This window comes from Strix aluco, chromosome 18, assembly GCF_031877795.1.
Source record: "Strix aluco isolate bStrAlu1 chromosome 18, bStrAlu1.hap1, whole genome shotgun sequence".
Taxonomy (NCBI): domain Eukaryota; kingdom Metazoa; phylum Chordata; class Aves; order Strigiformes; family Strigidae; genus Strix; species Strix aluco.
In genome coordinates this window covers 4,121,336-4,135,649 of record NC_133948.1, presented here as the reverse complement: position 1 = coordinate 4,135,649, position 14,314 = coordinate 4,121,336, and the positions used below count along the sequence as shown (strand labels likewise).

Below are 14,314 nucleotides of genomic sequence, written 5' to 3'. Positions count from 1 at the left end.
TGTTTTAAATATAATAAACTCAGTGTTTTAAATATAATAAAAACATAAAAAATACCCTCCTGGATCAGAGTCTGCCTAACCTACTATTCTGACTCTGACCACGGCAATAGTATGTACCATGTAGGGATATGTTGCTGTCATATGACATAAAAAAAATAGAGTGCAGAACTGAAGAGATTTTTTAACTGAAAATCAGTATCTAAGGCCATTTTAAAATAGTATCTCCATTACCTAAGGAGTTCCAACTGAGCCTTACGTGCCCTGACTTGAATACTCTCCAGAGTTCTTGAATATGGTCATCAAGAATTTTGGTTTCTGCGTCATTCAGTGTTCCCATCAATTTGTGATAGCGATCCAGCATGTTTTTCAACCCACTTGTATACCTAACGAGTGTAAGAAACAGACCAAAACATAAAAATCAGGATTTTCTGGAAATACAGATCTGAACTCAGATCAAAGAGCAGATCACTTCCATCATTCTGTTCAGACTTCCATACAAAGCAAAATTTGCAGAAAGAACCACTGAATATGTACTGATTATAAATGCAATTCATTTCCTATTGAAGACAAAAGAAAAATTTCATATAGCTCTGATAGTAGCTAGACCAACCTCTCCCGCTCCAACTCAGAAAAAGTTTTTAACAGCCTCAGTTTGCAGCACATAAGTGAATTTAATAGGTGAACTTTAAAATCCAGTTAGGGCTCCTCCTGGCATCCCTGTGTGCTAAATGCCTGTGATAATTTGGGCAAAAGCAACTTATCCAAAGCTGCACAAGAAGAAAGTGGCAGCACATTTAAATGTGAGCTGAAATCTAAATGGCACTAACAGCTAATTGCAATACAAATTACTTTCCTTGTTTTTTCTGAGATTTGATGAGATGTTATTTGTATGACATAGTCCTACAGGGTGAAAGATGCAGACAGTGCCAGAGAAAAGCTTATTAGTGCAACATGGCCATTAGTCATTTTACCCTTAAAAAAAAAAAAGTCACTAAGAGCTCTCACATTTCCAAAATTTGATGACTCGAAGCCCATTCTGGTTAAGAGTGAAATCACTTGAAACACTGCTGTAAGTCTGTATGTGAGCAGATATTCTGTTACAGCCTTACCTAAGATATTTGTCTTCCTGTAATGCCACATATCTTGCTATTTTTGGGACTGGAAACCCTAGTTGTTCCATGTACTTTGTTTCAATGATAATCTCGTGGAGTGCGGGAGAAAAATTCACTATGAAGTGGACACTCTTCTTTGTGGTGACACGCTCCTCTGTTACAGAGCTCTACAACACAAGGAAAAGCAGCAGAAAGAGGAAGAACACTGAACGGTTACAATGCAAGGAAAAGGTTAGCTCTTGGAGACATTTGAAAAGGCAGTAGGTAAAAGCCAGGATGGCTCATTCAGAGCCTGTGGAAATGCCTTTAAAATTCAACAGCAACCTCAGCATTCTAGTTTCAGAAATTATATACAACTACTTCTTCAGTGAAAACTGATTATACAAAACAAATCAAATCACCTCTGTTTACATACTGAAATCCCAACGGAAGTTCATAGTCAGATAAAAGTTTAGTTAGAACAAGATTCTGCATGATCTCGTCTGGGAACCTACCTCCACCTACTTCAGCCCTAAGTTTTGTTGTAACATCCGAAAAATGTTGCACCAAAACGCCAAAATTAACAGGAATTACAGCACAGAAGAACACAGAGAGAAACAATATCCATTCATTTGCCAGGTCATTCAGCATCTATGTCTTCTAAAGGACCACAAAAAATTCTGAGCTTAGAACTTTTGAAATTTTCCTTTCAAAAACTTGTCTTTCAAAAAATCTCACTGATCATTAGATAGGTTTCAGTTCTTCCCCACAGAGAAGTCTGGAATACTATCTTCTATCTCACCTGCTCAGAAGTCTCTGGATTATCATGGGTTGCAGCCCCACTAGTGATGACAGTCAGCAGAGTATTTTTCAATAACACAGGGAGTATCTGTTCTGTCCCATCTCTCCACTGATTGTATTTTTGATCTTCATACTCTTTCATCCTCTTAGCCACTTGAAGATATATTTGTTTTACCTAGAAAGGAAAATTCTGTATAACTCATTTTAAAGACCATGAGGAATGTGCAACTAACCTGTCTTCATATGGTGTCTTAATATGGTTCCAATTTTTACTAGATGAGAGGGCAAGTAATGTCTTGTAATTAATGCAGGCAATGAAAAATTCAGGCTCTTGAATTCTCTCATTGATTCTGTCACTGTCTCTCTGGGAAACAGTGGGAAGGTCCCACTCAGCTTTTCACATCAAACATGTTTTGCTGTGTGCAAAGATATTCTTGGAATTTCACCTCACATAAGAGCACTTTCACATCTTTAGAAGAAGGGTATGAAGAAAGTATTTCTTCCTTCATCAAATATCAGAAGAACCAACATACTTCCTTTCCACGTTCACTAGCAAGCAAATCCTCTACTTCTTGAAATCGAATAATAGTGTGTTTGATCCGATAGAAAAGAGATCGGGACCAGTATATTGCTCCAGCCACTGGAGGATGATTCTTGTACAAAGGTGGATCCTTAAGGTTCTGAACAAAGATTTCCTTAGCATTTTCAACCTAGAAGAGAATAAAATATTGCAAAGAATCCTTTCCACTTGCTTGTTCATGGTACCAGTATCTAACCTGGTACACAGCACAAGCTCTGAAGCTAATTCCAGCAGCAGGGTAAAAACAATTATTTCTTTGTCATGCATCTCTTGTTTGTATTAGTTGCATTACAGAGAATGTCTTCCTTTCTATAGCTTGTGGAACTCCTATTGTGGCAGGTTTTCTGTAAGATTACATTTTATCGTTAAACTCAATGTTCTTTGAAATATCAATAAAAACGCTATGACATGAAAAGCTTTCCAACATACAGCCTTCTACATGTCAGAAATTATTTCTGCCTTCACAGCTGATCTCTGACACCTTTCGGTCACACCATGAACTTGTTGTCCATCACAAGAAAGCTGTAGGGTGTGAAAGATGTATTTTTTTCAGGAAGGACTATGTTGAACTGCTATTCACAAGGTAAATGAATAGCCACAAGCCTTGTTGCATTCTTCCAGTTCCCACACATATACAGATATGCACATCCATTTCAGTAAATTAACTGTACTATTTCTCCAATAGGCTCCAAAAAAAGTGAGAGCAATTACTATGTTTATTTTGTAAAACTTTCCAGTCTTTCAAATAGTAAATGACACTATACAGGTATTTAGACATATACGCAGATTTATGATTTTCACTAGGTAAAGTGCTTCATGTACTACATAAGAAATCCTTCCATTAAATACCTCTTTACAGTATTGGTCCAAAATATCATTGAACTTCATCATCATCTGCTTATTAATGGTTTCACGAGAGCGGATGTGTTTGAAGTTTAACAGCATGTCAAATGCAGCTTCTGCTGATCGAAGGGTCTTAAAAGATTCATCAATAAAGTTTTTGGTCTCTTCTTCAATAACCTAAACAAAGGAAGAAGGCCAAGAAATCCTGTCACGTACAGATTCATCTTGCAAAACCAAGAAAGGAAGGCAAAAAAAAATACTCTTTTATAATAGTGGTCAAGCATATTTTTATTACTTTTTGTCTTATAAATTACTAACAAACTTTCCAGCAAGCTGCAGGAATTAATGCAGGAAGGAATGAAGGAATTAATTAATGTGTCTGCTGGTAACAATTTGTACTTTGTGGTACTCTCAGTTGAGGGCTGAAGGCCTGAATGAATCCAGAAAAGGAAGTTTTACTTCTTTGTAGGACATGATTGAGACATGTGAGCACATGAGTGCAGGGAGGTCATATGTAGCCTCTGTTCATGCTGTAGTGATTCTGTCAATGAACAAAAAGTGTGTTTCACCATTTTCAAGATAAAGTGGAACTATAAACAAAAACTACTTGGAAACACAATACTGACTTTAAAAACTGGTCAAAGTCCTCACATTTTCATTCACATATTTACTCATATATTCTTTTCTTTCACAAATGTACATTTTCTTTAAATGAAAATGTCAATATTCTAGACGGTATTTGTATATAGGAAGTAATGAGGGGGGGAAATCACAGTATATGGTACTTACTGAAACAACTTCTCTAAATTCTTCCATAATTAATTTCCAGTCATGTGCACTTTTGATGCTAAAAGGGTCAAAAGTCAGTTCTTCCATGGGACTAGTTAGTCCATTTACTCTTCTCAGTAGATCATCAACACGCTTTGGATCCCCTGTGACAGCTTTCAGTTCAGGACCAAATATATTGTAAAACTCTTCAATGACCTGTTAATTCAGAAGAACATACCAGAAAGCTTTATTTTTAATGGGGTGTTTTTCTGTTTTAACACATCCTTCTGATATTCTTTCCTTCAAAAAACAAAAACAACTCAGAGAACATGTTATGATTTACATTTCGTGTATTTCTGTAAAAGACACTAAGTAGCTTTATGGAAAAAAAACCACTCTACAGGCCCAACGCTTCAGTTGTTAAAACAGATAATACTCAGTTATTGCTCCTTTTTATTCTACTTTTCACATACACAGTTTTTACATTCACAGTCTATAGCATCTGACCACTGATGGACCACTAATATTGTTAGTTACCCTGACTTAAATTAGCCTCAACATAGCATCTCTCCATTCACACGTTATCCTGCAATTGATATACTGATTCATGTATGGTCAGATTTTATTTTATAGTATACTTAAATGGTTATTTTATCTAAAATTACATCATTAGGCTAGCAACACATGAAAATTCCAAATCTGTGGAACAGTTGTTACTAGTCTGTATGTCCACAACAGCAATGTACACAGTAGTATCTTTCCTCAACCAGTACCTGGAGAAGAGTTATTTCATCTCAAGCACTAAGTGCAGCTTTGGTAGAATCAAAGGCACTGCTCAGGTCTTAAACACAAAACCACTCACAGAACTAAAGGCTGTTAACATTTCAACAACTACAATACAATAGAATCTCCTCTACAGAATAAGACACTGATCACACAATCCGTTTATTTATTGTCTGTATTACTACCTGCAAAATATCATACAGATCTTGACAGACCGAAGTCATATAATCTGTTTTTTCAAATAAACGTTTTTGGTCAAATTCCCAGTGTTGCTCTCTTCCTGATTCTTCAATTTGGGCACGAACAGTAAAATAACATTTCTTCCATTGTTCAAGAGTACTTTTGGCTTCTGCTATTTTCTTTTTTGCAGCAGCTCTATCTTCTCTATTAATCAAATCAAAACAGTTAAGATACTACAGACAGAAGAACTATAGATAGAAAATTATATCTCAGCTGGATTAATATACCCTGGTTTAGCAGCTTCTAATTATACAAGATCTAGGCAAAACTTGTAACTGTGAAATCTTAATTTTCAATGTGACTGATTTTGAAAGGACATATTTTGATGCTACTTATGCCACTTTTTTACCACTACAGTTCTATTGGTTTTATTCATTTATATCCTTTTGAGACAAAAGAGGACAAGCACCTATTTCTTCAGGACTGATTCAGTAATTTATAAAAATTACAAAAGAAATTGACTTTTAACTGACCTTCTAATACAACTTCAGATAGTGAAAAACGCTGAAACATACTTGATGAAAGTTATCTACTGCACTTCATACAAAACAAGCAAAGCTTTTAATAATACAGCCTAGTTAAACAGGAATCCAGTACTTACTTAAACAGCATATGTAAATCCACAACTTTGTACACTCTTGCTGAAATTTCCCATGCAATTTGTTCCATAAGGGCTACCATCCATTCATCCTTGCTGTCATGCCATGAGATAATCCATATCATTCTCAGGGCATTCATCAGTGAAGGTATTGTATCCAAGACAACATTAAACCCAGTGCCATATGTTAAATTCTATTAAATGTATTATAAATATTGTGAATAAGATGTCATGAAAATACACAAATTCATATTCAATAAACCAATATTTATTCTATAGATACCAGAAGTTTAAAAAGTCTGTGACATTATTAAATATACAGCCCAGTCAAGGAAACACCCTGGTGCCTAAGTAACACACACGGTTCAGGATGTACAAATCTGCACTTATTGCTCCAAATGCTTTTTAGGTCCTGTCTTATTAATATTCTCTTTTCTATAAAAGATGTCCCAAGACTGGTTTTGGCTCAACTCTTTATTTGGATGATCTTCAATAAAACTTAAAAATTGAGACATCAGCTGTAATCAGTCATAGAAGCTACCTCAAAAATGGAGTAGAGAAATCCTTGTTTTCCCCAGTTCAGCTATGCTACCAAATTCTCCCAAGGTTGTGATTTACAAACCAAGCTGTTCACAGCTCTGGGCTTCTGCTTTTAAATATTAGAACAACTCTAACTCAAACAAAATAAGCAAGCCTCTTTTTAATTAAACATAAAAAAGCTAGACTATATCTTTATTGCTGATAAAAAGTACAAAATAAACAAGAAGTGATTATATCAACAGAGAAACTAAACTCAGGTAACTACAGTTAAAACTTCACAAAGTTTTCTTAACGATACATACCTTCAAATGGCGTTCGAGAGTTGAAAGAAACTTAACATTATCTAGAGCTTCCACATGATGTTTTCTGAGGTCACTTAAGACTACCTGTAAATCTCCAATATGCTCAGATTCAGCTTCCTGTAATACTTCCAAGACTTTTTGCACTTCTGGAAGCTTTGTCTGTTTGGTAAGAGCACTTAAAGTATCATTTCTTTCATGCCAGTGGTCAACTTCTGCAAGTGGGCCATTACCCTACCAGTAAAGGGGAATAAAATAAAAATTCTAAATTACCATTATGCAAGAGTGAAAACCTATAATCAGGACTATATTTCTTCCTTCTTTTCAATATTCTGTATGCTGAGAAAAACCTGATATGATTCAACCATGCAAAAAACTCAGACAGAAGATCCTTGAAATCAAAATTTTACACACACTGAAGGGAACTGCTTATGGGGAGTATATCCCTGAGCTGGAGCTGGGGAGTCCACGCTTGAAAAAAAAACTTATGCACAAGTAACTTTGTAGACATGAAATCCCTCAGTATGTTTAATGGTATTAGTCATATGTGTAAGTGTTTGCAGAATCAGAACCTTACAACTGGATTTTTTTTTTTTCATTTGAGATGTCTTTTTTTCAAGCAAAAATATAGTTGGCTTTTTAAAAAAAAAAAAATCACTGCAGCTTTTAATATTTCATGGCTCTTTAGAAGAGCACAGATAGCAAAAGTGCCTTAGTTTTCCACAGTTATCCTGTGTGGGTAGGATCTGCAGTGAGTTACTTTATGTTCTATTTATATTCTATTTCCCAGAGTCATGCAGTTCTTCACTACTTTTGTTCTACTTTACATCAATTAGTAAATGGTTCTCCAACAATCAAACAGGAAGATGGATTAAAAATGAGCACAAACCATTCAAAGAGATTCTTGGGGGGAAATGAAGTAATGTCTCCTGGAATAAAAGCAGCTTGCTGTTATAGGCAACATTACCTGTGGAACTTTTTTCAGTTGTTTCTCTAGAGCTGTGGATATTAATTTCTGCCAGGTCATTGCACAACCCTCCAGAGCTTCAACCACTTCTGGAACTGCAGCAAGAACAGTCACTTCTCCATCTAGATTTACAGTTGGCATCACCAGTTTAATATCTTCTATTGGAAGAAAAGGCATGGAGAATCAACTGTCTTCTTCCATCAGCACTGGTAAAGTATCATCACTGAAATGTCTTACACCTGCCATCTTGTTAGCTACTCGAGGATAGGTAACATACCACCTGCTCTGCCTATCTGAGAATATGGCAAAATACATCCAGCTGCTGCACTGTTAACACAGTGCAAAGAAAGATATATTCCTAGAAATACATGAAAAGCTCTCAGCTTTCAAGCCTTAACCCAATCTCTAACTATTACGAATTAGGATTAGGGTTTTGCTGAAGATTATCAATCTGCCTATTACAGGCCACTACGTTCTCCTTAATAGCATGACCGTAGCCCCTGTCAGAGAAAGGATGCTAAACACCACGTGAAAGTCTCATTCGATCTACCACTTTCCATACCCTGCTATGGTCTGAGTCCCCTGAACATTGCTCAGCAATGAGGCATGTTTACCCTCTCTCCTATTCTTACTCCAGACTGAAAGACTACCACTGATTTCATCCATTTCTCCATACTGCCTGCTATGCTTCAGGGCAGTGCAAATACTACTGTTATCAGCGAAGAGAAAGTTTAATCAGGTCTGGAGCTTCCCCAGAAACTGTATGTATTTGTTATTCTGTATAAAGCCATTCCTAGGTGAACCTCTTTCTGCTGTCATGTACCACACCACGGTGCTGGCACAGGCAGAACACTCACCTTCAGTTTTCTGTATAGTCTGCTGAGTGACACTTAAGAATTTTTGCCCGTTCATTTGAATCTCATTCCTCATCTGAGTATTACAGTGTTCCACAGGCTGTTCTTTCTTTTCTGCAAGCTCAGTCTCACGGAAATTCCTTTTTTCAGAATCTGTTTTTTCACCATCCGGATGAAAGGAAGTTTCCTCAGTCTGCTGCTGACTATAGGAGAGAGCTGGTGCAAACACCTATAATTCAAACAAGTACCATAGATTAGGTGGTTTATATTGAAAAAGAAAACAATGAAAGTCATCTTATTAGCAATTCACTTAAGCGTTGGATATGTTCTAAAATTTAATTTAAGTGCATCTCCTTTCCATTTTACCTCTTTAACATCATTCTCTCTGCCTCAAGTTCTGCGGGGGAATCGCTCCAGCATGTTTGTACAAAAGTCTATCAGCATGAAAATAAAGGTATTTGGTGTCACACTCTTAAATGTTTCTCATATAGGGCCAAGCAATGAAATACTGCTGGTCTCCCTATCTTTACAAAAATTTGGGAAACAAAATATCAAATAAGTATATTAACAAAAACTCCATTTTGGCATATGAAGGTCACTCATTAAATATTAGTATTTCTTATGCATAGTCCATATGGTTAGCAGAATACTAAATAGGCAACTCACTCCTAGAAACACTCAAGACTCCATATATAAAAGCTGTAACACGTTTACCTGTGCGATGGCATTCTTTAGCATCAAAAGAGTATCATCCGTCAGTAGACCAAACTTTATCACTTTAGGAAGGACCTCATTAGCTTCAGTCAGGTCATTAGGTTCAGTAACTCTTTCTAAACAGTATACAAACAATTAGCTTGAATGTAATTATTTGATTCAGAAAGCATGAAGTCCTTTCCATAATAAGTTCAAACTCCAATAAAACAAACTGTGTTTGCAATAAACTAGGTTTGATGCAAGTCACTTTCAAAACTAGTGCTGGTTTTAATAGTGTAGATGCTTTTTCAGAAAGGGCAGAAAATACTTAAGTGACATCATCTGATTCTAAGTCTTTACAATCCAGCCTTTTAGTTAGGAAATGGTTTTCTGTTCAAACAAAACAGTGGCCTTGATTTGAACTCCTATTCTACAGGCAGACCAGGAAAATCTTGCACAGAACCACCATAAACCAACAAAATACATTATCATAATTTTCTTTTTTTCTCAAATGTCCTGTTTCTAGAAAAACTGAAACTAATCATAGAACAGTTTGGATTGGAAGGGACCTTAAAGATCTAGTCCCAACCCCCTGTCCCGGGCAGGGACACCTTCCACTAGCCCAGGTTGCCCAAAGCCCCGTCCAACCTGACCTTGAACACTGCCAGGGAGGGGGCAGCCACAGCTTCTCTGGGCAACCTGTGCCAGGGCCTCACCACCCTCACAGGGAAGAATTTCTTCCTTATATCTAATCTAAATCTGCCCTCTTTCAGTTTAAAACCATTTCCCCTCATCCTACCCCTACACCCCCTGATCAAGAGTCCCTCCCCCCTTTCCTGTAGCCCCTTTAAGTCCTGGGAGGCCGCTCTAAGGTCTCCCCGGAGCCTTCTCTTCTTCAGCTGAACCCCCCCAACTCTCTCAGCCTGTCCTCACAGGGGAGCTGCTCCAGCCCCCCGAGCATCTTCGTGGCCTCCTCTGGACCCGCTCAAGCAGGTCCGTGTCCTGATGTTGGTGCCCCCAGAGCTGGACACAGCACTGCAGGGGGAGTCTCACGAGAGCAGAGTAGAGGGGGAGAATCCCCTCCCTCGCCCTGCTGGCCACAGTGCTCTCGCTGCAGCCCAGGACACGGTTGGCTTTCTGGGCTGCGAGCACATATTGCTGGCTTACAGTCAGTTTTCCATCCACTAATACCCCAAGTCCTTCCCTGTAGGGCTGCTCTCCATCCACTTCTCACTACTTTGTAGCTTCAAACCACCCATGTTACTGCTGGGTGAGCCCACATAAATAATGTTTATGCTGTGGCCAGTCTCTGGCACTAAATTAACATACTGTGGATAGATCCTGGATACAGGTGTGGAAATACCTGTTTGCTTTAGTGAGGAAGCTGTTCCTATGGGGCTAGAGCCAGATACTGAGGTCTGATTGTGACCAAAACCAGAGCTGCTCCAGATACTGGAATAACTATTGTCATTGGTTTTATGGTAAAAGTATGAACTATCAGAATAAAATATGCTGCTGTTGTGTATCAGAATTTGAGTCATGTCAGGAAGTCTGATACCCCAGTTGTGCTTATCAGCACCTCATGGTCTAACTTTCGCATCCAGCTCCTCATCCTCAAAACACTTCACAGTTTTAGCAGCTGTAGTAACTAAATCTTATTAGTTCCTCTGAGTGCAACATGAAAGCTTCATCCTTGCTGGTAAAATGCAGAAGATAAGTAATTTTCCATAAATTTATATGAAAAGCATTCCTGATTCCTGGTTCTACTCTGAGAGTATTCATACCCAGTTAATTAAGCTGGATAGGCACTATCCTGGATCCCAGTCTCTATCACCTTTTCTCAATGTGAAGTACTGTTTAATGCAAAGACTGAAAACACTGATCCTGCAATTATTCAGGGCATATACCTCTGGTGTCTCTCAGAAAATATACAGTAAAATCTGACACAAATTCTTCGGTAATTTCATCAAGAGCCACGTAGAAACACACGTTGTCAACTTTCTGTTCCTGTAGCTGAAACAGAAAATAACAAGGAAGTATGACTATTACTGTTTGCTGCCACGTTTCTTAACAGCAAGAAAATGTTTGCCTGCTGTGAACAATAAGACAGAATCATTAGTTTAACTCCATTATCTTTACATTGCTGCCCAAGGAAACTACTAACATAAATGAAATGTTAAAAAAAAAAAAAAAAAATCACTCAGCTAACAGTAAAAACCATCAGCTTTGGAAACAATGTTGATTTCCAGACCAACAGGACTAAAAGCATTAGTGCCTGAAACATAAGAAACCAGAAAGCACTTAAATGCCCACCTCCCCATACCTTTCTGAGAACGTGCAAACACCTACTCCCCTTCCACCTACACCTCAGTCATAAACCAAGTTCAGTCAGAAACCCTAGACTCCATCCTAACCATCTAATTATGTAAAAGACTTGAGGTACAAAAGCCTTTGTCCACTGTTCCTTACGTGCTCCTTCCATGGTGTTTTTATCTAGCAGTTATTCTAACTGCAACTTTTATTTCACAAGCAGCTCTGGGAATAGCTAACGTGGTACCTGAGTAACTCACTGCTGCATTTTCTCATCAAAAGTCAGTGTTTCACCAAGCAAATTACCTTTGCGATATCTTATCAGTCAATGTCAGAGGCTATGGCAGGCCATTCGTTTTGAATGGAAATTCCTGTTTTTGTGAAATGTTCTGCTCTGGGTACTTGTTCTGCACTGTACCTCCTTAATTTGCCTACCAGTTTTACTGAAACATTTGCATCAGAAAGCCAGCATAGTCATAGCCACAAAAGAACAGAGGGAAATACAACAGACTTACCTGTGGTGTGTGTTCCGTACTGTCAGTTGTCAATCTTTGCTCCAGTTTACTCAATTCAGACCCACTAGAGAAAGCTGATACGTGACCTGACACACTTTCACTGTCTGTAGATTGCAGAGGGGATGTCTTGCTTTTCTGAGTCACCCCTAAGAAAGAATAACATGAGAGAACTCAATTAAAGAACAGGTATTCTATGCATATAAGATGGATCCTTTCAATTTTCTTCTCAAACTAAATGACTGAGCATTTTCTTCCACCTTCAGCATTCCCTTTCAACAATCAACCATCCAAATCTGGCATTAATCGTACATTTTCCCATAGGACAGCACTACTGCTGAAGATCTGAATCCCAATAAGCAAGTGACTATACTGCGTTCCACAGGTAATTGGTCTTTATTTACAATATCCTTACCAGCGTTTTCCAATGTAATTGATTTTTTATGATAAAATAAGTAGATTAGTACATTCCAAGATTAAACCACTTTGTAAAAGGAAATGCAAACAATTAAGGGTTTTGTTGTGCCAGATCTATGACATGGAAAATGCCTGTGGTTATGTCATGAACAAGAAGGGATGGTGAAGACACTGTAAGACAGGAACAACTGCATGAATTCCAGGGCCAGTCAAGAATTTCAAACTTTATTTTATACTGTCTTTGAAAAGGTGCACCACGTCCTCTTCCCCTTTCAGCACAGGCTTCTGGACACTTAAAAGAAGTAGAAAAGGCATAGCTGCATTCCCAGCTGGAAAGACCATGCCCCTTTGTGTGCTGATATTAGTATCAAGTAATTATAATTCTCCCTGTTTTATTGCTTTTGAGCATTAACCTGCAGCACTGCAGCTGCCTCCATTCAGAGGTGCAGAGTGGGAAGTTGAATTGTATCATTCCTTTAGTCTACTTACACCCACACCAGGCTTTAGCACTTAACTTTCTCAGTCCTATCTTTTTTGCACAGTATGAACAAAATTCTTTTATGGATCTAAAACACCAGGCCATGACTTTGCTTCTGCAAGTAACTGTTTCAGAAGCTTGTGGGAGTTACACAGATACTGAAAGTAGAGAAGAGAATAGAAACTCTGAGCCATGGAAAATTGTTGCTCTCTTCTGACACCCTTTCCATCATTTTTATTTTTTTCCATTTTTTTCTGAAAGGCTTCTCTACAACACTATGGTTAAAGTACTGGACGAATCTTAACTCTTTACAGGACCATGACTTTTATCCTCAATAAACTACATCAGAATAAAGAAGAGAACTTGCAACTCCTAAGACAAGGGAACTTAAATCATTCCTACTGAAGGGAACATATTTGTTCTATTTATTTTAATAAAATCAATCTCCAAAAATCTGAAATTATAAAGCCAGTAAAAAAAGTCACAAAGACTGGATGAAAGATCTGTGTTTGTGGCTTGATTTTGTTCATCCCAGTCAGCCTCTTTCTTTCCATCTGTTTGGAAAAGATGAAAGAGCCAAACTAGGATAGGTTTATTCCAAAGGAGCATCCTGAGGCAGAAGCTCTTAAGAAAACATTAATTAGCCACACTGCCCAGGACACCACCCACAAAATCAGATCTGCTTGCCTGGGAAAAGCTGTTGATGTTACAGATACTGCTGGATCTGCTCAAGAGAGCCACATTAGCTAGTCACATTTCGCCCTGTGTCAGGTATGGCCTGCAACAACTACACTTTGGCCACTCGAACCACCTATTTCCTTCCAATGCCACAGAGGAGGCTTTTTCAGTCAACTGCTCAGGAAATTGGTTATCTGGGCCTTCCACCTGCTGCTCATCTAGAAACTCATCTGTGTCACCTGTGTCTGCACACACACAAAATGGGAGGAAAGCATGAGATAACCCCTCTGCAGTGGGGATGGTGCAAATCCCACCAAGGCACAACCAGAGAGGAGAAAGGTCATGGAAATGGGTGGGATTGAAGGGGTTCAGGAGGACTGGACACAGCCCAAGGGATGGAGAGGCAGGGAAGGGGTAAGGACAGGGCTAATAGGGCTAGGACTCGGCAGATGGGAAAATACAGGCCTGAGGGAGAGGGAAACAGAGAGTTGGGGAGGGAAGGACAGAGCGAAGGGGCTCGGGGACAGGCAGTGCCCAGGGGAAGGCTCAGCAGGCCGGGACACCGGAGGCCTCACCCACTGGCTCCTGGCCGTCCTCGCCGCGCCGCTCGGCCCGCAGCAGCAGCAGCGCCGTGCCCGCCTCGCTCGCGCTCTCCCCGTCCTCGGCGCCACGGTCCAAGAAGCGCAGCACAGCCCGCGCCTCCTCGCCCTGGCCGCGGTTCAGCAGCTCCTCGAAAGGCGCCGGATCCGTCAGCCCCAGGACGGCGGCCGCTCGCTCCCGCAGCCACTGCAGCCGCACATCGTCCAGGCTCATGGCGGCAACCCCCGACGCCTCCCGGTGGTCACGGCAACGGGCCAGGGAG

At 39.2% G+C, this 14,314-nt stretch overlaps 1 protein-coding gene across 1 annotated transcript in view; it reads right to left on the bottom strand.

The window, feature by feature from the left end:
- DNAH10 (dynein axonemal heavy chain 10) overlaps positions 1-14,265 on the bottom strand; it is a 57,028-nt gene extending 42,763 nt beyond the window's left edge. The window contains exons 1-15 of the mRNA XM_074843847.1: positions 14,028-14,265; positions 11,883-12,028; positions 10,965-11,070; positions 9,079-9,194; positions 8,362-8,593; positions 7,511-7,665; positions 6,547-6,777; positions 5,708-5,898; positions 5,052-5,250; positions 4,105-4,299; positions 3,322-3,492; positions 2,426-2,602; positions 1,894-2,067; positions 1,110-1,279; positions 232-383 (exon numbers count right to left, since the gene is read on the bottom strand). Coding sequence (XP_074699948.1) covers positions 232-383; positions 1,110-1,279; positions 1,894-2,067; positions 2,426-2,602; positions 3,322-3,492; positions 4,105-4,299; positions 5,052-5,250; positions 5,708-5,898; positions 6,547-6,777; positions 7,511-7,665; positions 8,362-8,593; positions 9,079-9,194; positions 10,965-11,070; positions 11,883-12,028; positions 14,028-14,265 — 2,653 coding nt within the window. The remainder of the gene's footprint in view (positions 1-231; positions 384-1,109; positions 1,280-1,893; positions 2,068-2,425; positions 2,603-3,321; positions 3,493-4,104; positions 4,300-5,051; positions 5,251-5,707; positions 5,899-6,546; positions 6,778-7,510; positions 7,666-8,361; positions 8,594-9,078; positions 9,195-10,964; positions 11,071-11,882; positions 12,029-14,027) is intronic.
- Positions 14,266-14,314: the final 49 nt, after the last annotated feature.